This window comes from Myxocyprinus asiaticus, chromosome 33 (assembly GCF_019703515.2).
Source record: "Myxocyprinus asiaticus isolate MX2 ecotype Aquarium Trade chromosome 33, UBuf_Myxa_2, whole genome shotgun sequence".
Taxonomy (NCBI): Eukaryota; Metazoa; Chordata; class Actinopteri; order Cypriniformes; family Catostomidae; genus Myxocyprinus; species Myxocyprinus asiaticus.
In genome coordinates, this window is record NC_059376.1 from 35,578,492 (window position 1) to 35,605,859 (window position 27,368).

General features: G+C 37.6%; 2 protein-coding genes across 2 annotated transcripts in view; both read left to right on the forward strand.

Moving 5' to 3' along the window:
* Positions 1 to 10,247, forward strand: part of si:ch73-61d6.3 (occludin) — a 30,441-nt gene extending 20,194 nt beyond the window's left edge. Inside the window, exons 4-8 of the mRNA XM_051668221.1 lie at positions 918 to 1,069; positions 1,850 to 2,068; positions 3,974 to 4,145; positions 8,769 to 8,810; positions 8,950 to 10,247. Coding sequence (XP_051524181.1) covers positions 918 to 1,069; positions 1,850 to 2,068; positions 3,974 to 4,145; positions 8,769 to 8,810; positions 8,950 to 9,051 — 687 coding nt within the window. The 3' untranslated portion in view covers positions 9,052 to 10,247. The remainder of the gene's footprint in view (positions 1 to 917; positions 1,070 to 1,849; positions 2,069 to 3,973; positions 4,146 to 8,768; positions 8,811 to 8,949) is intronic.
* Positions 10,248 to 13,472: 3,225 nt separating this feature from the next.
* zgc:194990 (uncharacterized protein LOC568410 homolog) lies at positions 13,473 to 27,292 on the forward strand. Its single transcript, XM_051668229.1, has 10 exons — positions 13,473 to 13,618; positions 15,703 to 15,797; positions 18,074 to 18,172; positions 18,985 to 19,086; positions 22,659 to 22,823; positions 23,409 to 23,546; positions 24,804 to 24,855; positions 25,070 to 25,096; positions 25,220 to 25,246; positions 25,545 to 27,292. The coding sequence occupies exons 2-10, from the start codon at positions 15,735 to 15,737 to the stop codon at positions 26,099 to 26,101; spliced, it is 1,230 nt and encodes a 409-aa protein (XP_051524189.1). The 5' UTR covers positions 13,473 to 13,618; positions 15,703 to 15,734; the 3' UTR covers positions 26,102 to 27,292.
* Positions 27,293 to 27,368: the final 76 nt, after the last annotated feature.

Here is a 27,368-nt window from a genome sequence, read left to right on the forward strand (position 1 = left end):
TCTATGCAGTAAAAGGGATTGGTGACTGAGGTTAACATTCTGCCTAACATCTCCTTTTGTGTTCCACAGAAAATGGAAAGTCATAATGGTTTGGAACAACATGAGTGTGAGTAAATTATCACATGAGCTAGCCCTTTCAGGAGGGGGCTACTTGATCTACCCTTTAAAAGAGATACTTTCATTGGTGTAACTTAATGAAGTGAGGTTGGTTCAGTCATAGTAAATAATATTTTTTGACTTAAGCAGTTTTAAGTCACCTGACTTTTTTTTTTTTTTTTTAACAGTGTAGATTTGTTTTTCTTTTTGAGTTATACATGCATAGAAAAAGTTCCAGAAGTAACCCCAAAGAATAAATCTTAACTATTGGCATTGTGCAGTTGTTGACGCAATAAACTCACTCACATACTGAGAAATCAAACTTCAACAGGAAGAGCAAGAGATTGTAAAGCTACTTTTGTTTCTTTTTCCCTATGGGCTTTCCTGTACACTAGAAGAAGGAAAATCTAAACAATGGATTCAAAATGGTTTCTGTGTTTGTATAAGGTTCGGCACAGCATGCAGTTTCATACATCTGTGTTCGAAACAGATAAAATTATGTAGTTTTTTTATTATTATTTATTAACGAGCAAAATACTCAGGCCCCAAAATGTATTTGGACACTTTAAAATGTATGAATGTCATTGCATTAGATTACAAAATATCAAAACAAGTGGCATCTGCAAAGTGCAAACAAATGATGCTAGAGCTTTTCTCAGATCTTACTACACCTCTCTGTGCCATTTTCAGTTGTAGCGCATGCCATTGGTTGAGCGTTATCTAAAAAATGCTCTTTCCTGTTGTTAAGCACATCGATACTCTCAATTAAGGTATATCTCTCAGTTTGCAGACTTAGTACTAAACAGTTTGTTCTTTCTCAGGTCAACCATGTTCAGGATGGACAGAGCGTACAAGAGGCATCCATGGTGTTTTCAGAGAAGATGGCTCCGGTTCTGGCTTCGGCCCCCAGTGTAGGATCCCTCCCCTTGAAGACTGGCAGTGTTTTCAGCTCAGAAACCTGCAACATCAACAGGTGAGTGAATGCTCCAGCCCTGGGCTAGCTGGAAACTTTAAAGCTGAGCTCCATGTAAACAGGCAAGATTGCTTGTCCCTGCTCCGTCCCTGCTCAGGAAATGAGCTCAAACTGGAAAGGCATTCCAGTTTGCTGTACAGTTATTCAAGACCTGATTAAAAATGTTCGTGGAAAAACAAAATTCTCCTGTGACCTTGCTTTAGGTGAGGTTTAATCTACAGAAGAACTGTGTTTTCAGTAAAGATTTTTTTCGGGCCATTAATCATGCTAATGGAATGGGCCATTCGCTTTATGAAGTCTGGTCGGATTACACCAGATGTGACGTGTCTTGGCCTGAGGCCAAACTTGCTGCATTTTTTGACTTGGTTATTCCTTGAATCTGCTTAATCAGCTGTTCAGTAACATAAATAGTTTTTAATAATTGTTAATATAATTTGTTTTTTAATAATGCCTCTTCCACTTTGCCAGTGTCTTTCCCTCTGTGCATCTGCAAGCTTAAAATGAAATTGATTCAATGTTGTAAATGCTATAAATTTCTATTGTCATTGTTCTATAGACTGTTACAGTAGTGTTCAGGAAGTAAAAATCCCATTCAAAATCTCCATAGAGGAACTGATGTTTAACAGTAAAGGTGATGTGTGTAAATCCTCTGTGGACATTTCACTGAGAAACAGCAGCAAAACGTGTAATGAAGCATGTTATTTTGTTTAGCAAAAATGTTGCCACGGTAACACAATTATCAAGAGATCAGGCTGTTAATAATGGTTTTTCCATCCACAGTTACCCTAACCGCCCTTTCAATCGCCCGTCTCACTCCACATCCCCATCTGGAGAAGTGAGCTCCAGCCCGTCCGACCAGACGGACACTGTCCGTAAACCCTCCGCCCACAGAGGCAAAAGAAGCAGGAGGAACCCTGAGCTTGACGAGTCCCAGTATGAAACTGAGTACACGACTGGAGGAGAGACCACTTATGATTTTGACGAGGATCTATGGACACGGTGAGGATTTGTGGCATGGTGTCGCAGTTAAGAGTGGCTCAGAGCTGCTTACTAAAAGGGTGTATGTTCGATCCCTCCATGGAGCAACCCATGAGCGATTACTATTGTGTCTGGTTTTACATAAAGAGCTTGGTGAACACCCTGTGACATTGCAAGCAAGTTTAGGAGATTAGCATCTCTGGCATGTGGTTATATAATTAATTAAATTTGGGTTATTGGGGCAAAGTTCTATGGGTATGACCTTTGTATATTATCAACATCAAGATTTTAGTTTACAATTGACAGTGTAAAAGGTAAAGTGTATAGTGTACTTTTTAATCACCTTTTGGCTTCCACTAGTTCATTTTAAATGGTTTTGTAGTGTAACAAATGAGTTTTTGATTATTTTTTTTAAGTACATATACTGTATTCCATCTAGTCTCTCAATAAATATTAGTCATAAAAGCTGCATGCATAATAATTATATAAGTAGCAAAATGCAAGGTAATATAGATTTAGATGGAGTATATAGCATGTCACACTGCAGGACATGTCAGTTAACCCAATGCATATTTGTGTGTGTTTACATGTATTGTTTCTTTTGCTTTGATGAGTTAACTTAGAAAACAGATATGGTTTCATGTCTTGATATATCATGAGATGAAGATCTTGCAAACAAGAAAACAATAAACCTGAACAGATTTCTCCTTTCCTAGAATTATAGGAAAGGAGAAAGGGAGGACATCCACTGCATCATACCTCTTTCTATCTATCTATCTATCTATCTATCTAATCTATATATAATTCTCATTATTTTGCTTAGATTTTGATCTTAGTATGGCGTTACAATGCCAAAAAAAAAAAATTCTGGGTAGCTCAGTGGTAACGACACTGGCTACCAACCCTGGAACTCACTAGTTCGAATCCCAGGGTGTGCTGAGTGACTCCAGCTAGGTCTCCTAAGCAACCAAATTGGCCTGGTTGCTAGGAAGGGTAGAGTCACATGGGGTAAGCTCCTCATGATCGCTATAATGTGGGGCGCATGGTGAGTTGAGCGTGGTTGCCGCGGTGGATGGTGTGAAGCCTCCACATGCGCTATGTCTCCACTGCTCAACAAGCCATGTGATAAGATGTGTGGGTTGACAGTCTCAGATGCAGAGGCAACTGGGATTCATCCTCCACCACCTGGACTGAGGTGAATCACTACACATCCAGGAGGACTTAAAAGCACATTGGGAATGGGCATTCCAAATTGGGAGAAAGATAATATTTAGATATTTTTACTGGAAAACAAGACTATTTTATTTAACGTTTTTGCAGTATATTGATTTAATGGTGTTTTGTGGATTGAGTGGCAACTGAAAGTTTGTAGGATCAAAACCCTTAAGAGTTAATCCATGACATACCGCATTCATACCCCAGAGCAAGACATTTGACCTCAGTTTGCTCCAGGGGTATTGTTGCGTTGTTAAAGCTCAATATAAAAGCTTTATTGATTTTATTGCACAGCGCTCACAACACCAAGTCACAAGTTCGATTTCCAGGGAAAGCACAAATTCATATTCTGTCATAATTCACTCAGCCTCATGTTGTTCCAAAACCATATGACTTTGTTTTGGAACACAAAAGGAAATCTTAGGTAGAATGTTAGCCTCAGTCACCTGAGGAAAAATTGATTTGATTAAAGTGAATGGTAACTGTGGGTGTCATTCTGCCTAACATCTCTTTTAGTGTTCCATGGAAAATAGTAAATCATACAGGTTTGGAACAACCTGAGGGTGAGTAAAATAATGACAGAATGACTGCAAAATGCATAAATATTCATATAAAATTGCTATCTGTAATGGCTGTAAGGTGCATCACAGCAGCAGATGTGAATTTCTGTGTTAACTGCTCAAAAAACATCTGTTTGTATTCCCATTTCAGTTTATATCCAAAGATTACATCTGACGCCCAGCGACACGAGTATAAGAAAGAGTTTGACTCAGATCTCAGGGCCTACAAAGAGCTGTGTGCAGAAATGGATGACATCAGTGATCAGTTAAACAAGCTCAGCAGAGAGCTGGACACACTTGATGAAGGCACTTCCAAGTACCATGTAAGTGGCAGAACAAAATGAGATTAAAAGAATAGATAAAATAAAAATTCTGTCATGATTTACTCACCATCGTGTCATTCCAAACCTCAATGACTTTCTTATGCAGAACAAGGAGAAATTTTAATGAATAACTGGGAACACTTTACACAAAGGTTCCATTTGTTAACATTAGTTAATGCATTAATTATCATGAACAAACAATAAACAATATACAGTATTTTTACAGCATTTATTAATATTAGTTCATAGTGCATTAACTAATGTAAACAAATACAACTTTTGATTTTTAAAATGTTTTAGTATATGTTGAAATTATATGTAACATTAACCAAGATTAATAAATGCTGTAAAAGTATTGTTCATTTTTAGTTCATGTTAAAGGTGCACTCAAGTATGTCGAAGTATGGCTTATAGTGACACCTAGTGGCCTGGATGCTGCACCATTCAAACAAAGTCGTTTTTTGGTTACAAATGCCATTGTAGAAATTCACTATGCACAGTAAACCAGAATTAATTTAATCCATAAAAGAAAGTGTCCAATAAAAGGGCAGTTGCTGAGATTAAGAGAGTAGTATTCAGCTGGCCAAGTGATGCTAACATGGCTACCCCCATGAGTGTGCCCCTGCCCCTTTTAGAACAAAATATCCTTTATAAGGATACTGATATGACTGAACTCTTCATTTCACATGAGTGGTCATGATTTTATACTTCTGTTCCAAAATGTCTATTCATTTCTTTAGAAGTAAAGCTTTTTAAATGAGGAAATAAATTACTGAGTGCACCTTTAACCAATGTTGTTAACTAATGTTATATACCTTATTGCAAAGTGTTACTGAATAACTCGGTCCTTCTTTATACTACAGTGGCAGTTAATAGTGACTCTCTTTAAAGCTTAAAAAGGACCCAAAGTATTATAAAAGTAGTCAATGTGACTCATGCATCATATACCAAGTCTTCTGAAGGCATACCATTAGGGTGAGAGAAACAATTGATTCTTCGATGCATCAATTTTAAATCAATTCGTAAAAACTCAGAATCAGTTCTGAGTTCAGTTTAAGCCGTGGCAGCGCAGTGGCACTTCTGTGCGCACCAAAAACAGAGTGGGAGGTAGGAACAAATGGTCAGACGCACACTACAGAACTGATCGCAGACTGGATGTGTCAACAATCGTCATCATCATTATGATCTCGACATTAATTTACAAACTCACACGCATCGCAACATGAGAGTTTATTCGTGATAACAATTCAACAAACAACATGAAAGAAGGGCTCGTGACTGATTTGCACAGAAAGGGAAAAAACAGCTGGAAATAATGATGAGGCAGCACTTCGGAGACATGGATGATGTTTTTATTTTCTAATTAATTTTTGTCTCCTGCTTCCAAATGCCTTTCTCTCCTCGTGCGCTCATTGCCGATCTCTTGCTCATCAGGAGAGTGCAGATACGAGATGCTTAAAAGATTTCTTAAGCAACAATCCCGCTATTTGCGCTTTACTCTCACCTGTGGTGTGGAAAAGAGATGCTGACATCTGCACTCTTACAGAAACATATCTCATGTAGCCATCCTGCAACAACCAATAGTTATAGTTATAGGTTTGGGATCAATTAATTCTAAATTAATAATTTAATACTAGTTATTACACGGCTCTCTTAAATACTCGATTTTGATTGGTCAATGGTGCCATCTAGCGGTCAGATATTACTACCGCACATCCGGGTTCTGCGAGCCGTTCTTCTGTTTCTTGGCTCACTGTGTGTTGGGGTTTATTGTGCGATAACAACCGGCTGACTGTACATTATCCCTTACATAATACACAGTGTGTGTATTGGAAAAAAAAATGGAGGCCAGTGAAGATTCACACCTCTACATATGATAGGTTTTAGTGAGAAACAACCCGAAATTTAAGTCACTGTTTAGTGAAGATCTTGACATAAGTTGCACGTTTATGAAAGTTATAAGAGAAGGTTTAACACACAGTTTGATCCCGTATTTCTAAATAGGGTACAACAGGGCTCAAGGCACAGCTTTTTTCTGGTCACAAAGTGTATCAAGATTCAATAAATACATAACTTTTTATTGAATATTGATGGAGCAACAAAAATTTGTGTGAAAGGAAATTACAACAGAAAGTTGTTTCGAATAATATATATATACACTATATTGCCAAAAGTATTCGCTCATCTGCCTTTAGATGCATATGAACTTAAGTGACATCCCATTCTTAATCCATAGGGTTTAATATGACGTTGGCCCACCCTTTGCAGCTATAACAGCTTCAACTCTTCTGGGAAGGCTTTCCACAAGGTTTAGGAGTGTGTTTATGGGAATTTCTGACCATTCTTCCAGAAGCACATTTGTGAGGTCAGACACTGATGTTGGACGAGAAGGCCTGGCTCGCAGTCTTCGCTCTAATTCATCCCAAAGGTGCTCTATCGGGTTGAGGTCAGGACTCTGTGCAGGCCAGTCAAGTTCTTCCACGCCAAACTCGCGCATCCATGTCTTTATGGACCTTGCTTTGTGCACTGGTGCGCAGTCATGTTGGAACAGGAAGGGGCCATCCCCAAACTGTTCCCACAAAGTTGGGAGCATGGAATTGTCCAAAATCTCTTGGTATGCTGAAGCATTCAGAGTTCCTTTCACTGGAACTAAGGGGCCAAGCCCAGCTCCTGAAAAACAACCCCACACCATAATCCCCCCTCCACCAAACTTCACAGTTGGCACAATGCAGTCAGACAAGTACCGTTCTCCTGGCAACCACCAAACCCAGACTCGTCCATCAGATTGCCAGATGGAAAAGCGTGATTCGTCACTCCAGAGAACGCGTCTCCACTGCTCTAGAGTCCAGTGGCGGCGTGCTTTACACCACTGCATCTGATGCTTTGCATTGCACTTGGTGATGTATGGCTTGAATGCAGCTGCTTGGCCATGGAAACCCATTCCTTGAAGCTCTCTACGCACTGTTCTTGAGCTAATCCGAAGGCCACATGAACTTTGGAGGTCTGTAGCGATTGACTCTGCAGAAAGTTGGCGACCTCTGCGCACTATGCACCTCAGTATCCGCTGACCCTGCTCTGTCATTTTACGTGGCCTACCACTTCGTGGCTGAGTTGCTGTCATTCCCAATCGCTTCCACTTTGTTATAATACCACTGACAGTTGACTGTGGAATATTTAGTAGCGAGGAAATTTCACGACTGGACTTGTTGCACAGGTGGCATCCTATCACAGTACCATGCTGGAATTCACTGAGCTCCTGAGAGCGGCCCATTTTTTTTTTTTTTTTTTTTAAAGTTAGCGAGGGGGTGCCTGGGTAGCTCAGCAAGTAAAGACAACCACACCTGGAGTTGCAAGTTCGAATCCAGGGTGTGCTGAGTGACTCCAGTCAGGCTTCCTAAGCAACCAATTGACCCGGTTGCTAGGGTGGGTAAAGTCACGTTGGGTTAACCTACTCGTGGTTGCTACAATGTGGTTCTCGCTCTCGGTGGGGCGCGTGGTGAGTTGTGCGTGGATGCCACGGAGAATAGCATGAAGCCTCCACACGCGCTAGGTCTCCGTGGTAACGCGCTCAACAAGCCACGTGATAAGATGCACGGATTGACAGTCTCAGACGTGGAGGCAACTGAGATTCGTCCTCCGCCACCCGGATTGAGACGAGTCACTACGCCACCATTAGGACTTAGAGCGCATTGGGAAATAGGCATGCCAAATTGGGGAGAAAAAAAGGTGGCGAGGGGGCCTTTTACCCCACAGCTGGGGTAAAAGGCTCCCTCACTTGGGTAAAAGACCCCCTGGGGGAATATATTGATATAGTGTACTGTATATACCGGGGTAATGGTTATAGGGCACAATTTGTCAACTTATGCAAATAATTTTGAGACAGCAAGATGCTTTTTTGAGTAACAAATTACATAATGCTTATTCAAAGTAACCACTTCAGAAAAGGGTTATCCATCCCATTTGGCATTACAGAACATCTCTAGTATTCTATAAATAAATGGATCTCCATTGTGATCGGATCAGTCAATGTGAGCCCACTTTGAACATTTTTCATAACAAATCTATTCCCTCCACTGAAGAAAAAACAATGTGTTTTATGGGGGCCTTTAGCCTCTGCAACAGGGGGCCTTTTTGCCCCAAATACTACCCTTTCACACATTGGAGTGTTCACCTTGAACAAAATTGAAAATGACAAACAAGTATTTTGTCTCATGGATATTTATTAGCTACATACATTTGTAACATTTAAAAAATATTAAATATTAGATCCATTTACCTCAAAAATCTAACTTTTTTATACATTACACGCAAAGATCTCATGGATCAGGAAAAATTGTGGTGCATAGTGACAAAAAGTTGTTTAAGAAAGTGCTGTGATAGTTTTTATGCTATTTAGTATTTTGGGAGAAAATAAAATCAAAGGTGCCTTTTACACCGGGGGGCCTTTAGCCCCGTTGTACCCTATTTCTTTTTCTTATTTCAGTACTATCAGTTCTCATCCGAAAAAATCTGCACTGCCTCACTTGCCGCCTCAGACAGAACACCTCATTATAAACCGTAACAAAACAAATCTGAAATAAATCCTAATCTGCATGGTCTTGTTTTATTTTATTTCACTTATAGGCTGTTGCAGAGGAATATAATCGGCTGAAAGACTTGAAACGGGTGAGTCATGGTTATAAAATTGAAGTATGACTAAACATCCAACTGATGTGCATATTAAAAGGTAAAAAAAAAAAATAAGCGCTTTGCATTTAATGCTAATGACTCATTGAGACTCTCTCCCCCCTCTCTCTCTTTCTAGATGCCAGATTATCAAAACAAGAAGCTCCAGTGTCGCAAACTGCGCCACAAGCTTTTCCATATTAAAGGAATGGTTAAGAGCTACGACCGCAGTCAGTTATAATGAGCTCCATTTAGCCGCTACGCCTCCTCTCTCTATCTTTTCAACACTTTTTCATTAAACAAAGCATGACGACCATGACAAAGTCTGTGAAAAACTGTGTGACCAAAGTTGCCTGAATCCTAAACTGCTGTAACAGTGGCTTCACCCAGTGCTTATGATTAACCTGAACCCTACAGATGGTTGCCTTGGAAACGAGGACTAGGTAGTATAAACCGTGACTTTGGACAGGGAAGTCTTTGCATTACCTGGAAATAATTATTTCACTCAAAACATCTGCCTTTCCTTAAAGTCAGTGACTTCCTATAGCCCGTAAATTGCCATGAAGCATTAAAATAATGTTATTCTGTTGTTTGTGTTTAATATGGGTGTGGTTGAGTGATAACTTCAATGTCAGCTGATTACATTGGTGCATGTGTTTGTTGAAGGACATGTACTTTGGACAATCCTCTCTGACCTGGTAATTGCACCTGCATTGACAAATATGAGTTGTCTGTCTCTTAAGTGTCAAAGGTTTAATTGTTGATGCACTGTTTATTTTCAACTTAAGAACAATAAAAGTTATCCTTTCATAGTAGTGCCATCATAAAACAGGTCCCAGAGAAACTGGGAATAACATGCACAACTTTAGAAAATATTACAAAAACACTCTTTCTCTGTCACTTTGTTTCTCTCTCTCTCATTTCATTTGTAAACAACTGACTGCCTCAGTGAACGAAGGAAGTATATTTGGAATTGTGAATTTTAAATCAAAAAGAGACACTGGAATTTCATATTTAGTAGTGATCTTTACATTTTCGTTGTAAGAAAAAAAGAAAAATACAAATAGTGTCAGTAACACTGCAAAAATGTATGCAAATGTACAAGGACTGTTAATCTAGTTGTAGATGTTTATATTTCATTCCATCTGATTCATTTTGACACAGTAATTACTGCTTTCATATCTGAACAACTATCCACGCAAGATCAAATATTGTTTTTTTTTGTTGTTGTTTTTTATGTGTTAATGTTATGGACAACAAATAACTACTTTCAGTTTTTTTGTTTTTTTTTTTGTACGATAAACTGAAAACATTTAAAAGTGACATTTATAGAGCATTAATTTCCTGGGTGTTTGTGAGTTAATGTTTGTTTGTTTTTCTCACTTTCATAACAGCATTTGTGTTCATCTGTACATATTTGATGTTCTTTCATTTTCAAATAAACTTTTGTATTTTAAACCTATGTTTTATACCTGTTTTGGAAGTTTTAGCCTATAAAACTAAAGATAAATGTGTCATCACATTATGTTAGTCAGATTTTTTGGGGTGGGGGTGGGGGGTAGTGTAAATATTTTTTTATAACTCAGAACAAATTATTTGCTGAGAATAGATGAAAAAAGTATACTTTTAAGTATAAAATAAACTGAATATCAGTGTTTCAATTACAAAAGATTCTTCATATTTATAGGGCATTCTTATTTATGTTAAGGACATGCAAGCAAATAAAAGCTAAAACATGGTTTAGATTTAGTAAATAGTTGCAAAGGATTGCGTTTTAAGGCTGTCTTATTATCGTTAACGAAAACTAAAATTAAAACTAAACAAAAACATTTTTGTTCACTAAAATAAAATTAAAAACTAATGATTGGAGGGAAAACTGAAACTAAACTAAAATACATTTTCATTTTATTATTCATTTTAGTTTTTGCAGGGTGAATATGGGCACAGTGGGAAACTTTTGGAAATTATACTTTTCTTAGCACTTTTAATTTTGATTCAAATGCCACATAACCAGACATTATAACTTTATTGAAAGCTTAGGATATTACCTACCTTAGACAAAAGCAAAAATGAAGAAATACTCAAAACTGGGAAGAAGAACCTTTGAAGACCCTCTTTTAACCAAATCCCAGATTTATTTATTTTGTATTATTATTATTTTTAGTCAGTATTGGTAAAGTGGGGCAGAGGAAAAATGTTTGTATAGAAAATATCTACAAATTATTTAGAATTAAAAGTAGTTTCACATGCAAATGAGCTTGCAATTTGCCACAAATTGTTGCCAGAAGTTTGCAGCTCTTAAAGGGATAGTTCATCCAAAAATGACAATTCTCTCATGATTTACTCACCCTCATGCCATCCCAGATGTGTATGACTTTCTTTCTTCTGCAGAACACAAATAAATATTTTTAGAAAAATATTTCAGCTCTGTAGTTCCTCACAATGGAAATTAATGGGTGCCAAAATTTTAAGTTCCAAAATCCACATAAAGAGAGCATAAAAGTAATCCATATGACTCCAGAGGTTAAAGCTACGCTATGTTACTTTTGGCCCTGCATGTGTCTTCCGACACTTTTGGTTGTGGTTTGGCTCTGCTCTGCGCGGATGAATGTGGTTTGAGGCATCGGTGTACACATGAATACAGGACATCTTATCAGAGCGAATGGACAAATAAATAATGAAAGAAAGAAAAAGACGACTATCTGAAAACATGTCATCTGAGCAGATAAGTGCCATATCTTATGCTGTTGTTTTGACTTATTGGAAACATTGATGTTTTGAAATAAATTATGTTACAAAAGTTAGGCAACGTTCGTTAACATTAGACATAACGACTGATAGTCTGATAAGGTCAAATGTTGTAAAGTGTTTATAACTGCAGGATATTCTGGCCAAACAGACCACGATAGTAACTAATTTAAAGATTGTCATTGTTACCAACCAGTGGTCAACATCATTTCAAGACTCACATGTCCTTGGCAAGCCTAGGACTAAAGGATTTATTTATATAAATGATTGCCGTTATAAAGACAAATACACACGTGTGTTAGCAAGTGAAATGTTCTGCACTGATTACAGTATAATTATTGTATTTCACTACACACACAGAGATGTGCGTGTGATTACACAACTATACGTAAACCATATCAATAAAATATCTTACCTGTTGAGTAAGAAAAAAGCCATCTCTGGGTCGCTTTTAAATCCTTTCAGATCTCGGAGTTGTCCGAGATCGGCTTGTATTTTTTAACAAAAACAAAAAAAAAAGTTACATAGTGTAGCTTTAAATCCATTTATTCAGACACAATATGATACCTGAGGGCGAGAAACAGATCAAGACATTTTTATCATAAATTCTCCTCTCTGCCCAGTATGGGGCGATATGCATTAAGACTGTGAATCACCAAAAACAGAAGAAGAAGTGAAACTGAAATGGAGACTGACTGAGCAGGGAGGAGAATTTATAGTAAAAAACAAAAAACAAAACAAAAAAGGACTTATATATTGATCTATTTCTCACCCACAACTATCATATTGCTTCAGAAGACATTGATTTAATCACTGGAGTTGTCTGGAGTACTTTTATGTTGCCTTTATGTGGATTTTGGAGCTTCAAAATATTGGCACCCATTCACTTGCATTGTATGGACTTACAGAGCTGAGATATTCTTCTAAAAATTTTTGTTTGTGTTCAGCAGATGAAAGAAAGTCGTACACATCAGGGATGTCAGGGGGTGAGTAAATCATGAGAGAAATTTCATTTTTGGGTGAACTTACCCTTTAACCAGTAGTGGTAAACCTGCAGCAAACCTTTGCCAACAATGGACAATTTGCCTCTACTGGCAAAAACTTCTGTGGCAAATCTGTGGTAACAATGAAGAGCTTGCCGTAAAGCTCATTTGTATGTGAAAATAAGCTGTGGCAAATCTGTGGTAACAATGAAGAGCTTGCTGTAAAGCTCATTTGTATGTGAAAATAAGCTGTGGCAAATTTGCGGCAAGTTCGCCAGCACTCAAGGGAAATCATCATATGTTACAAACTTACAAAATTACAAACCTTAAGTCAACTTTTAGTATTTTATAACTTTAAAAATATTTACCTCAAATTTCTTTACCATTGCTTTTCCCACTAGTGGTCATATAATGAGCTCTGCCTTATATCCTGTTTATTTCCCAAAGATTAGTTTAATAATAGGTAACTAAATGGAGGTGACACAAAACTGCCCTGTGAAAATTAATGATAGACAATTTAAATGATACCAGTATCATTTTGCATCCATAGAAATCTAGGAACTAGAAAACACTGAGAAACGAAAACTAACAGACAACATGTAATGAATAGAAATTAAAACTAAATAAAAAAATCCAAAACTATAATAACCATGGTTTAAGACAAATACCCATAGGGTCAAAAGGACAAGCTGGATGAGAAATGTTATACAACAGCGCCCTCTTGAGAATGCCACCATGGTAATATCCGCACGAGACCAAAGGAGGCATTCGTCCTAGTTCGGTAAACTACACGGAAAGTTACGAGGAGACCTTCGGCATTGTTCGATAACTACACGGAAATACACGAGAGATTATCATTCCGCGAGAAAGGCTTATTAACAAGATGCGCGAACGCTGATTGGACTTGATACACACACTCTACCGAACTGCTGAGGAGAATAGACTCCCTGAATGACCACAACGAGATGCTCAAGAATTAAATGAGGCTGTGATGTAAAAAAAAAAATAAAATAAACAAAAAAAAAATAAAAAAAATAAGAACTTTGAGAGGATATTTAAGAAAGTTTAAATAAAAAGGTAAGCCACTTTCGTCTGTTTAAGCTTTACTATTATGATGTCAGGTGCAGCAGCGGTATCTCTGTTATCTCGTGTCCACGAGCGCATCTGCCTTGTTATGACTGCATTGCGCTTCTCTGATTCGGAACAGTATTATGACGTCTTAATTTAAAGTATCTTCTCCTTTTACCTGATGCACGAGATCAATCCGGGTTAACCTACTGCATTCTATATAAGCATAAGGATCGAATGAGTGCCTGTTTTGTCAAAGGTCTGATAAGGAGAATTAAATCGTCATATTGATAAAGGAGAGTAAAAACAAAATTACTTTTGCACATATTTGCAGAAATGACAAAAAGTAATTCTGGCTTCAGCTTTTTTTAAAACCACATGCAACACAAGCGACTCTCTCGGCCTTTAAAAAATGCACACGGTGTTGTTGCACCTTCCTGGTTTAATTCGATTAAGGGATCAGTGGTGTGGGTTTAGGAGAGGTGCCCCTTGTGCTCGTTCACGTGGTTTGTGTGTGTCTTGAGTTTGACAAGCCCTGTTAATCTGTCCTTATTCCCGATCTGACACGTGGTGTTACACTGCCAACACTCTGCCAAGCAGCAAACACCAGAAGAACCAGAAGAACACAAAACTAGAATGGGAAAGTTTGTCAGACAGACAATCACTAGATAGTCATACAGTGTGATAGATTGCAGTTGCTCAGGTGTACTTGATGGTTGGTAAGGTGTTCTGAATGGTTGCTAGGGCGTTGCTAGATAGATAGAAAATTTAGTCTAAAATCAGCAGTTTTAGTTGATCATAAATAAATGAGATTAAGCTAATTAGAGCCAATAGTAAATGGTGTGTATTGCACGGATGCACATGAAATGATTTTACTGTATGCACCTAATATACTTAAGGGTCTACAGTAGCTGAACAATAATTAAGTCTCATCAGAGTCTGGCTATGTTGTATGCTTGATTCCTTAAGGATTTATGAACTATAGTATGTGGTGCTAATTCATTTTTCTTCGTAGTGCACCATGTAAACGTACAGGCTCTTTACTCCATTTATCATGCTTATTCATATAGTCTAAAATCAGCAGGCATACTGAATCATAAATAAATGGGAGTAAGATAATTAGAAAATAGTTCCTGTGGTGTGACATTGCACTTCTGTGCCAAACAGAAAATAAGTGCTCATTGCACACCAAAAGCACATAAAATAAAGGAATTTACTATTTGCACATAATTTACTTCAAGGTATGGGCGATCAATTAATCAGGCTTATCAGAGTCCGGCAATGTTGTCTGTTTGGTTTTCCGGAGGATTTGTGACCCACAGTATATGGTGTCGATGCATTTTTTTTTTTTTTTTTCTCAGTACACCACCCTGTAATGTACTAAATAATCTCTTTTATTTCTTCCATCAACTTGATGGTCTTAAAACATTAAGTATATTCTAGTTAAAGGAATAGTTCACCCTTGTTATCTTGTACTATTTTGTCATTTTTGGAGCTTGACCGCGTCAGTCTCCATTCACTTTCATTGTATGACAAAGAGCAGCCTACATGTTCTCCTAAAAATCTTAATTTGCAGTCCACAGAAGAAAGAAAGTCACAGGGGTTTGGAACAATGTGAGGGTGAGTAAATTTGAAATAATTTTGGGGTGAACTATCCCTTTCTAGAAAAAGAAGAGTAAGCTACATGTAGTCTTAATGTTGTGTTTTGAACCTCATTTTTTGGGATAGGAATAAGGAATTGACTGAGCATTGAGCGTTGTGGGTGTGCTGGAGAAATGCTGAAAAGACGTGCTGATTCAACACATCTACAGCCCAATCTGTCCCCTAGCTTTCATTAAAAGTGCCCTCTGCTGCTTCCTTTGTTCTCTGTGGACTTCTACCCACCGTCATAATGAGCAGATCAGCGCAGAGCCGCAGAGCGATGAAAAAATAACGCATTGTTGCAGGTTTAGTCTGCGTTCAGTTTGCTGAGTTTTGAGTTTTCACAAGCCCCTCCCATCTTAGTTGTAACACTGCCTCATTCACGACTTCACAGCTACTCCACTGACCTGAAACATCTTAAACCTTAATAGAATTTTCTTGATCTCTCTCAGACTGGTAGCAGGGTCAAATCAAGCCTGCCGAGATGATGAAAGAATGTCTTCAGTTTCTCATTGAGCCAGCCAAGAAGCTCAAGTTCCGTATTAAGGTATGGTATGCTATTCATTCTTTCATTCGTTCTGCTAATAATATTCAGTTCTCCAGAGTTCAGAGGGTTTCTCAATAATTCAGTGAAACTCGCTCATCAATATCAAATGAAAACTGATTAATATTGTCATTTTCATGTCATTTCATTCTAAAATTGTTGATAATGTTACATTTAATTGTGGCATTGTTTTAGTGTACGTTCTGCAATTACAGTTGGGCCCAAAAGTCAGAGTCCACATTGAAAATCAATATTCACATTGAACTTCCAATTCCATTTAACCCTGGAATTAAAGTTTTTAATCGTAAAATAGAAGGAAGTATTATTATGTAAAGTATGTAGAAAATATGTAAGATTTTGGACTATTACCAGGTCACTAGAAAGCAAAGCAAATTTGTGACACTATCTCATGCAGGGATACCACATTCTTAGAAATTTGTGATAATTCAGTGTTTTTTTTTTTTCTTTTTAAATAAAGTTCCAAACGTAAGTTCCGAAGGCGTTTGTTCATTTAATCCTGCCAATCATATCCCATACTGTGTAAGCAGCTGATTCTCTCACACCGCTGATGATTCTTCTGGCATCCCTCCAACTCACCACCTTTATATTTTATAACACCTATACCAATTATTATTCAGAATTGTCTTTTTGAATATTGCTTTAGTCAGATAGTCCGGGGGGGGGATCTCAGAGCTCAAGCCCAGTTCTGTGCTCGAGCTCCTTCATCGTGGCAGTCCAAATGAGTTGACTTTAATGTGCTCCAGGGCTATATGAACCTGTGGACTCATACTTTTGGACCCCGCTGTATACAGTTGCAATCAAAATTATTCAACCCCCCTGACCGGCAATACATTCTGGTGATGTGAATTAAAACACATCAACTAAAACCTCAGTAAACAGTCAAAGTAAGTTTTTAATACACATTTGAGTGATTTTGAGAACAGAGTTAGAGTTCAGTTTACCCAAAATTAAAAATAAAAAATGACTAATTCTCTCCACAAATGTCATGTAAAAAATATTCAACCCCCAAAGTCATTCATTTGTGGAGCATCCTTTATCCTTAATAACAGCAAATAAATGTTTCAGGTAAGTGTTCTCAGGCTTCGGACACCTCTCTATTAGAATTTTTACACATTTCTCATGAGCAAAAGCTTCCAGCTCATTGACATTCTTTGGTTTCTGTGCTGCCACTGCTTCCTTGAAATCCCAACAAAGGTTTGCATTGAGATTTTAATGATGGACTGAAAGGGCCATTTAAAGACATTCCACGATCCTATCCCTGAACCAGATTTTGGACAACTTGGATGTATCCTTGGTGTTATTGTTTTGCTGGAAAGTCCAGTGATCACCGAGCTTCAATTTTCACACTGAAGGCATCACATTTTTCATGCCAAAATGGCCTGATACCTGAAAGAATCCATGGTGTCAGTCACATAGTCAGGATAGCCGTTTCCTGCAGCCGCAAAACACCCCAATAACAGGACTGACCCACCTCCATGCTTGACTGTGGGGATGGTGTCGTTCTAGTCATCACCTTGTCATCTTACTCCAGACGTACTGCTGACCCATGGGTCTAAAACTCATTTTCAGTTTAGTGTCATACGTCTATAAAACCTTCTTCCAGGACTCCACAGGTCTTTCCTAATTACTTCTAGAATATTCAAGTCAACATTTCCCTTGGTGAAGTTTTGCTTTCTTCTACACCCCAAGAAGTTTGCTGTTGTACCATATTGAAAAAATGTATGAATGTTGCTGCCAACTTTGTCTATTGGAAATTGAATTGCTTTGGAAATGTACTTTTAGCCATGACCTTTCTTGAGTAATGAAATTATCTACTCTATTAGCTTTTGACAGAGCTAATTTTTAATTGCATTTTTTGCATAGAAATACATTTTTGTTTACAATGCTAAACTTAAATTTTAAAACATTAATAAGTATCATTGCAGATTGATGACTTAATTTTGTTTTAAAACAATTACTAGTGTAGCCTTACATATTTAAGAAACAGCTACATACAATAGGGGTTGAATAATTATGACATGGCTGTATTTTTTTTAAAAAATCCTGCTATTTACAAATATTAGGTTATATATTCACACTATGGCTTTGAATGTGTCACTCAACTGATATAGATGTAGAGTTGAAAAATTCTGGGTCATCAGAAAAGCTTACCTTTGTAAATCCTTGTCTTGGGGGGGGGGTTGAATAATTTCGATTGCAACTGTTTATCTCTCTTGGTTGAACCATTGTTACTCCATACTTCCCATATCTCTGTACAGGAGACCCGAAAGAGAGTGAAACATGTAAAGAAAGAGCCGTTAAAAGAGAGTCAGTTGTTTATTATGGAGCTGGCACGAGAACTCAACAGGATTTGTCAGGTAAGACAAACATATTGCTGCAGGCCTGTCTCCAGTGCATCTGTACCTGACATCTCTGCAGGAGTGTTGAACGATCTAAAAGGAAGAGAGGGGCACAATATTAAACTAATGGGCTTGGCTCATGAATATTAAATACCAGTGGCAGCTGGTGCTTATCAAAAGTAGGGAGGAACAGGCTATGGTTTTTGGTATCTGCAATGTTGCTCCCAAAAGCTGCTCAAACTGCTACTCAAACAGTGAAATAGCTAAATGAAAATAATTAGCTCAGCTCAAAACTGTTTTTGCAACAAAGTAGGTAAAATATCTGATTATGAAGCTGAAATAAATGTTACGTCAGATTGAAAATAAATGCATGTGTATCTATAGGCGACTGAACACTGTGCCTAACAGTGGTGCTTTTACATTTTATACGCATAAAACGCAACGTATTAATTATAGGCTGTTTGTTGCGAAGTCCTGTCCATTTGAGAGCTCGACCAATTATGATATAGTCAAGCAGGGCTTCCATGAGGTACAAAAAACAATGATTGAAAGACCAATGTTCAACAGAAAATCAGATGCAGATTTAATGCAAATAATCCTCAAAAGCTCCCAGAGAAGCACAGCTTCTGGACCAGACCCAAAATTTATCCAGTGAACATTGATCTTTTACGCCTTGATTTGAAAGGTACAGGTATCTGCCATAGGCTCCCATTGAAGCTTCGAATAGTGCTCTATGGGCCATGTGTCCACATACACTTTTCTAACTCTCTGTCTACCTTCGTTCCCTTACACCCTTAAGAATCTCAATCTCTTATGTTGATGTCTTTTAGAGATCAGATATCCTGGCTCACATCTGGATGGGAGAGGATGTATGGCCTCCGCACACCTGTCGAGAGTTTATTGTGGAGACCGCCAACATTCTGGAGATGAAGGTTAGGATGTGTCAATTTAATGAAATTCAACACAGTTGCACAACACTAGACTTAAAGGGATAGTTCACCCAAAAATGAAAATTCTCTCATCATTTACTCACTCAATGCCATCCCAGATATATATGCATTTATTTCTTCTACAGAACACAAATGAAGATTTTTAGAAGAATATCTCAGCTCTGTAGGTCCATACAATTCAAGTGAATGGTGGACAGAACTTTGAATCTCCAAAAATCACAAAGTCAGCATAAAAGTAATCCATATGACTCCAGTGGTTAAATATATATTTTCCGATAGGTATGGGTGAGAAAAAGATCAATATTCAAGTCCTTTTTACTATAAATATCCACTTTCACTTCCACATTCTTCTTGAGTTTTTTGGCGATTAGCTACTGATTGGGTCTGGTCAAAGGTGGAGATTTATAGGAAATATTAAATATTGATGTGTTTCTCACCCACACCTATCATATTGATTCAGAAGACATGGATTTAACCACTATAGTCTTATGGATAACTTTTATGCTGACTTTATGTGCTTGTTTTTGGAGCTTAAAATTTTTGGCACCCATTCACTTGCATTGTATGGACCTACAGAGCTGAGATATTCTTCAAAAAATCTTTATGTTCTGCAGAAGAAAGAAAGTCATACAAATCTGGGATAGCATAAGGGTGAGTAAATGATGAGAAAATTTTCATTTTTGGGTGAACTATCCCTTTAAATCCAAGAACAACCACAAAATGGTAACTTCATAGGTGGCCTGCTTAAGGTTTCAATCTTGTCAACCTGCTTCATGTCGTTGGGCTCCATTTTTAAGGCTCTGGGGTAAATAAGAGCATTCTGGAAAATGGTCCATAAAATAAACGTTTATTTATTAAATATAATGAAACATATCAATTAAATACAAATTTCTATAGGTAGCATTTTAATTGTTCACTATTAATATCATCTAATGTTTCTGGCAGTACCCCCATTTATTATAAAATGACAGTATACTTGCAGCTGTTTCAGCATGATTTTTTTTTCTCATTCGATTTTTATTCTACCTCCTTAAATTCAAATACAGCTGCTGGTTTTCAGGATCTACATGTCTTTTAACTACAGGCATTTTGATGTTCTTTAGTCAGGACTGTGCATTATATTTAGAGAAAATCCTGCTTTAGACACTAAGTGCCACCGGTCCCCATAGTAACCATTTGGTCTGTCTATATCCCACTGGAGCTAAACTGAGTATGTCTCAGGCTGACTGACATACCCAGTGGCTTAAGGGTTTAAAATTCTCTTTAAGTTTTCAAAGGAACCACCTCTAATCTTGTTGTTTTTAAGTTATAGTGTACAGTACTTTTGTGTCCTTGAGTAAGGTATTGAGCTGTAGTTCACTCCAGGGTGTCCGTCTCACGGATTTAGTATACTTTTAAAAAGCCTACGCTGTCAGCACATTTTGTCCAAAAAAAATCTAAGTAATTGATTTGAGTCAGACACAGGCTATTTATTAAAAAGTTTACTGCAACATAAATGTCAGCTCAAGGGATTGAATAAACCTCTGAAGTTATTGAGGATTATTTTATGAATTATGGATATTAACTTAAACATATGTTGCTAAATTTTAATTAACTGCTTTATGAGCTTTGGATGCTGTGGTTAATGTATTTACAAAATTGCAAATTGTCCTATTCAGCCTTTGTTGTGTAAATTATTTAGCGTATTATTGGACCTATGAATTGCATCCTAATATTTAGAAATTTAAAGACATTTGGTTTACTTCTACTTGATGTCCAATGTAAAGTCTGGGTCCTGAAACAAAATGTATGGTAGTTTTTTTTTCCTGCCCCTCTTTGACCATTAAGTTCAGTCTAATATCAATACAACCTTGAACAAAGCACATACAGTTGTGCGCAAAAGTTTGCATATCCTTGGAGAATTAGTAATATATGTACCATTTTTAAAGAAAACATGAGTGAGCAGGCAAAACACATTTCTTTTATTTCTTATGGGATTCATATTCAACTGTAGGTTATAACAGAATAGCACAATCATAAAACAAAACATGGCAACAAAGAAAAAAATGAAATGACCCCTGTTCAAAAGTCTGCATCCCCTTAGTTCTTAATACTGTGTATTGCCCCCTTTAGCATCAATGACAGCGTGCAGTGTTTTGTAATAGTTGTCTATGAGGCCCCAAATTCTTGCAGGTGGTATAGCTGCCCATGCATGACCTGCAGGCATTTTGCTATGTCGAAAAGTCTTTGGTCGTCTTGCATGAACCGCACCTTTGAGATCTCCCCAGAGTGGCTGGATGATATTAAGGTCAGGAGACTGTGATGGCCACTCCAGAACCTTCACCTTTTTCTGCTGTAACCACTGGAGGGTCAACTTGGCCTTGTGCTTATGGTCATTGTCGTGCTGGAAAGTCCAAGAGCGTCCCATGCGCAGCTTTCGTGCAGAAGAATACAAATTGTCTGCCAGTATTTTCTGATAACATGCTGTATTCATCTTGCCATACATTTTCACAAGATTCACCATGCCTTTAGAGCTCACACACCCCCAAAACATCAGTGAGCCACCACCATGCTTCACAGTGGGGATGGTATTCTTTTCACTATAGGCCTTGTTGACCCCTCTCCAAACATAGCGCTTATGGTTGTGACCATAAAGCTCTATTTTGGTCTCGTCACTCCAAATTACAGTGTGCCAGAAGCTGTGAGGCGTGTCAAGGTGTTGTCGGGCATATTGTAACTGGGCTTTTTTGTGGCATTGGCGCAGTAAAGGCTTCTTTCTGGCAACTCGACCGTGCAGCTCATTTTTGTTCAAGTGTCATCGTATTGTGCTCCTTGAAACAACCACACCATCTTTTTCCAGAGCAGCCTGTATTTCTCCTGAGGTTACCTGTGGGTTTTTCTTTGCATCCCAAACAATTCTTCTGGCAGTTGCGGCTGAAATATTTCTGACCTTGGCTTGGTATCAAGAGATCCCAGAATTTTCCACTTCTTAATAAGTGATTGAACAGTACTGACTGGCATTTTCAAGGCTTTGGATATCTTTTTATATCCTTTTCAACAAACTCATTGACTATTTATACACAGACACTAATTGCAGTTTAAAAAGCCACAGGTGTGGGAAATTAACCTTTACACACCTGTGTGTCTGTAACAAGGCCAAACATTCAAGGGTATGTAAACTTTTGATCAGGGCCATTTGGGTGATTTCTGTTATCATTCTGATTTAAAAAGGAGCCAAACAACTATGTGATAATAAATGGCTTCATATGATCACTATCCTTAAATAAACAACAGCTTTTTTTGCATGATCAGTCATATTTTCAAAATCAATGCCAAAATTTCACAATTTCTGCCAGGGTATGCAAACTTTTGAGCACAACTGTATTCCCTAACTGCTTCAAAATGACTCCGGGACCATATGCAAAACATTAGGTTTCAGGGTTTCAAATATGGCCTACAGAAGGGATTCAGCTTCATAAACTACTAATTGTACAGTTATTACACAGATCTGTGGTTTAGTATCATGTTTAAGGGCACCCTTTTTAGTCAATGTGTCCAATTTTACTGTTGTGCAGGAAAATACAGAGAAGCCCGTGCAGGTTTATTCTGATCTACATCCAGAAAAGCGGGACTGGAAGGGTCATTTGCTCTGCATGCTTGAGCAGGGAGGAGAGTATGACATGGGCCCCTCCAAAAGGGTCATTATGGACTGGACGAGAGGACAACGTAACAGACACCCGGTGAGCACAAAGAAAAAACAGGAAGACACCTCAGAAGATAGTACAGATATATCTGCATATACAGTAAATACACTACCCGTCAAATGTTTAGACACACCTTCAATTAAATCATTTATCTTTATTATACCAGTTTCTGTACAAATAGAAAGATTTTTAAGATCTTGAGAAAAAAATTCAGTCAACTTAATTTAATATCAACATATTCTGTGAGTGGAGTAGTTCTCTCTCTTTTTCTCGGCTTGCTTTCTGATTAAGAATTAAGATGTTAACCTTGCTATGATCCTCTTGTCCGACTCTGTTGATTACAAATATCCTCACTGACTGACGTGAGAGAGACATGGAGAACCTGCTAAGCCAACACACACACACACACACGTTGACCTACTGTATGCAGCTACCTATTAACTATAGTTTTATATATATATAATATATAATATATATATATATATATATATAATGAGTACAATTTAAAAGAACATTAATGTTAAAACATTGACAGTTTCTGAAATCTGATGCAAAAAATTCATTTAAAAACAGCTTGATGTTTTATTATCACTTCTTGATGAATTATTTCTCACTCTTCAGCACGGGATCTGGCCAGGTGAGGCAGTGTTGATGATGTTAGGTGATGTGGAGTTGCAGTGGAAGAAGGGTCACCTGTCACATCTGCAGTCTGCTGTGGAGCTGCTCATATGGGTCGTGCTGGGGGAACATCTGGACAAGGTTTTGTGCCTCTGGAATGTTATAAAGCATTCAGAGACTGTTTATATTCCAGTTATAACATTCTCAATAGTCTTACATAAGATTGCATTAATTAATGGGTGAATATCACAAAGACATTTCCAAATTAACCCTTAAATCACAAGATAAATGTAAGACATTGATAATAAGTCTATTTTTTGGAACATTTAGGTTTTTACATTATGACATTATTTTCATGTCAATTAAGCACATTTCCCCCCACAATGTAAAGAAAATAATCTTACAACCCCAAAAATGTTAATGGTCCTAAAATAGCCTTCACTTTCTTGCTAAATATAATTTCTTGTTTTTTTCTTTTGATTTTGGGGTAAAATATGACGTACTTTTCTTTGCATTCTTTGAGATTCATCCTAATATCCAAAATTAATTGAATCTACCTTGGAAAATTTCAGTAAAATGCAAATAAATACATTTGTGATGAAACTGGCATTCTTAGGAGCAGGTCTAATTTCTGGATTTTTAAATTAAATGAACAGTTCATCCAAAAATCTGAAGCTTCATCCAATGAAAATTCTCTCATCATTTACTCACTCTCATGCCATCCAAGATGTGAATGACTTTCTTTCTTCTGCTGAACACTACGTTTTTTAGAAGAATATTTCAGTTCTGTAGGTCCCCACAATCCATGTGAATGGGTACCAAAATTTTGAAGCTCCAAAAGCACATAAAGACAGCATAAAAGTAACCCATATGACTCCAGTGGTTAAATCTATACCTTAAGAAGTGATATAATAGGTGTGGGTGAGAAACAGATCAATATTTTTTTACTATAAATTCTCCTCCATACCCAGTAGGTGGTGATATGCACGAAGAATGCGAATTGCCAAAAAAGAAAGAATGTGAAAGTGAAAGTGGAGATTTATAGTAAAAAGGTTATTAAATATTGATATATATTATCATATCACTTCTGAAGGTAAAGATTTAACCACTGGAGTCATATGGATTACCTTTATACTGCTTTTATGTGCTTTTGGAGCTTCAACATTTTTGTACCCATTCACTTGCATTGTTCATGGACCTACAGAGCTGAGATGTTCTACAAATCTTTGTTGTGTTCAGCAGAAGAAAGTCATACACATCTGGGATAGCATGAGGGTGAGTAAAGGATGAGAGTATTAAAAATTTTGACTGAACTATCCCTTTAATGCAAGTAATTTTCAACTTTTTAACAATCTAATCACAAGCACCACTAACATTGAGCACAACTGTTTTTGGCAGGAACTCATTCCAAGACTGTGGCTGGTACAAAAACAAAAGACACAAAAGATCGGTGAGCAAATAGTTGAATGTCTCAAAATGCTTTACGAATGCTTGTCACAGACTTGACCTGAATTTCTGCAGACTTTGTTGATAAAACCTTCTACCTAACTCCTCATTAGAAAGTGAATGGAAAGCTGGCTAAACTATTGAGTGAGATTTCTGGTAATCTTTTACAATTAAGCTTCTCTTTCTCTCTCACTCTTTCTCTCTCTGATCTTCTTTAGGTTGCACTGGCTACATTCCACACACAGGTAAGAAATTATTTGGTTAGGTCATCGACAGTTAATAATTTAAAGCAATTAAAATGTCCTGGCATTCAATGTAAAAGCTTTCTATTATTTTATCTAGTAACAGAAATGTTTCTGATTTTTCAGTGTGGAACTGGATATCTGATGCTACAGGTATATGCCAATTTGTTTTTATTCTGTTTTTCAGTGTGGTGGACATTTTTTTGATAGTTAAAGGAGTCATATTATGCATTAAAAAAAAATCACTAACGATGTCACTATTTTAGTTTTATGACCATTTTCACAAAAATACTCAATATTTGAGTAGATATATTTTATTTAAAACATTCCTATTTTAATATTTACCTGTATATTTACGTAAATTATTTAAAATATTCCAAGTAAAGGCATAATAAGACATACATCTAATAACCTACCATTCTGTTGCCCTTTTATTTATTTTTTTTAACAGTGGAGGTGACCCTTGACCCAGAAACAGCCAACCCTGCCCTGGTGCTGTCTGAAGACTGCAAGCGTGTGCATTGTGGTCTGGAGCGACGTGAGGTTTCCAGCAGTCTTCGGCGCTTTGACGGTTGGTGGTGCTGTCTTGGCTCAGAGGGCATCTCTTCTGGTTGCCACTACTGGGAGGTAGAAGTGGGCAACCGTGATTGGCGTCTCGGGGTGGCCAAAGAATCAGCCCTCTGCAAAGGCTATGGACCACTCAACACTCAGAGCGGATACCTTACTCTCCGGCTAGAGAGGGAGTCGGAGCTCAAGGCCCTGACCGTTCCAGCTACCTCTCTGCCCCAGTCACTCATCCCACAGAGGGTGGGAGTCTACCTGGACTACGATGAGGGGCAGCTGTCCTTCTATGACACCCAGAGGCGAGCGCACATCTACACATACAGCGAAAGATTCACAGAGAAGCTTTACCCGTTGTTTGGGACGGTGGAGATGGTGCGAGACCTGGTGATCAGGCCTGCAGACGTGAGGGAGCGATGTCTCTGTAAGGGCCCGTGCTTGTTCTGATAATGCACATAAAGCAAGATCGCACCATTCTCACACACAGGCACATACCTGGTGCAAAGCCTCACAATGGACTGGGTTTCACTGATCATAATTGTCGCAACATTACGTTTCGGAAATAATAAAGAGAAAAAGAAAACAATTAAGCTGCATTTTGTTGCATGCAAAATAATAGCTCAAATACATATATTGCATCATATTTCATTGTACGAGTAGTTTCAGAAATGTATTTTTATTTCAAATAGGAAAACTCGTTTACTTGTGATTAACTGGAATGGGTTGTGCAGATTTTGTGGTTTGCACAGTGCTATTCAAAGGGATCATCCAGTTTGTTGCTCCTGTTTTGGTGGCACTCCAGATAAATATCCATGCTGCTGGTTCAGTTGGGTTGCGCAGTTTTGTAGTACTGCATATCCCTCAACAATAACATGGTCATGTCAGACACGAGAAACAGACTAAGGGACAGTGGTTCATATAAGATCTATCTTGCGTTTTTCCTGAAACATTTGCCTAGCTGACAATAAGTAAATCTGAAGCTTAATTGTGCAGTTGTTATTATTATTAGTTACAAGTGCAGCTCCAAACTAGGCTTTATACAATGAGCAAAAATTGTCTTGTAAAGGCTAAAAAAAGGATTTATATTCACAATAAAGAATTAAAACAGTTGTTCCAAAAGTGAAAATTCAGTCATCATTTACTCTGTTGTTACATCTCCTCTGTTGTTACAAACCCGTATGACCTTTTTTTCTTCCATATGCATAATGTTAGCCTCCTTCACCATTCACTTTCATTGTAAGAAATAAAGATGCAATGCAAGTGAATAGTGACTGAGACTAACATACTGCCTAAAATCTCTCTTTCTGTTCCAAGGAAGAAGAAAAAAGTAATATGGTTTTAAACAACATGAGGGTGAGTAAATGATGACTGAAGTTCCACTTTTGGGTGAACTATCCCGTTAGGCTTTTTTCCACGTGCAGGTACTGATAATAGATGCTAAACAATTCTAACAAAGTCTAATTTAGTCATACTAACTGTAGCATGAGTGCTATTATTGAATCAAATTAATTCTTGACTTTGCAGAAACAGATATTTTAATCAAGTCTTGGATGTAAAGACATTCAACTCCACATTTGTTTCGCAGTTAATTAAGAAAGCTTATAGAGGGCACTCTCAGTACTTATAATGTTCCTTTAATCAATGTAAACATCTACTGGAGCATTTCAGTAGATACACAGTGTACTAAAACATAACATTTGACTTTTTGTTTCTA

Excerpts from the sequence above, each read along its gene's own strand:
- zgc:194990 (XM_051668229.1), top strand. The coding sequence starts at position 15,735 with ATGATGAAAGAATGTCTTCAGTTTCTCATTGAGCCAGCCAAGAAGCTC. Across the intron at positions 18,173-18,984 it reads AACTCAACAGGATTTGTCAG|AGATCAGATATCCTGGCTCA; the intron begins GTAAGACAAACA and ends GATGTCTTTTAG. Across the intron at positions 23,547-24,803 it reads TGGGGGAACATCTGGACAAG|GAACTCATTCCAAGACTGTG; the intron begins GTTTTGTGCCTC and ends TGTTTTTGGCAG.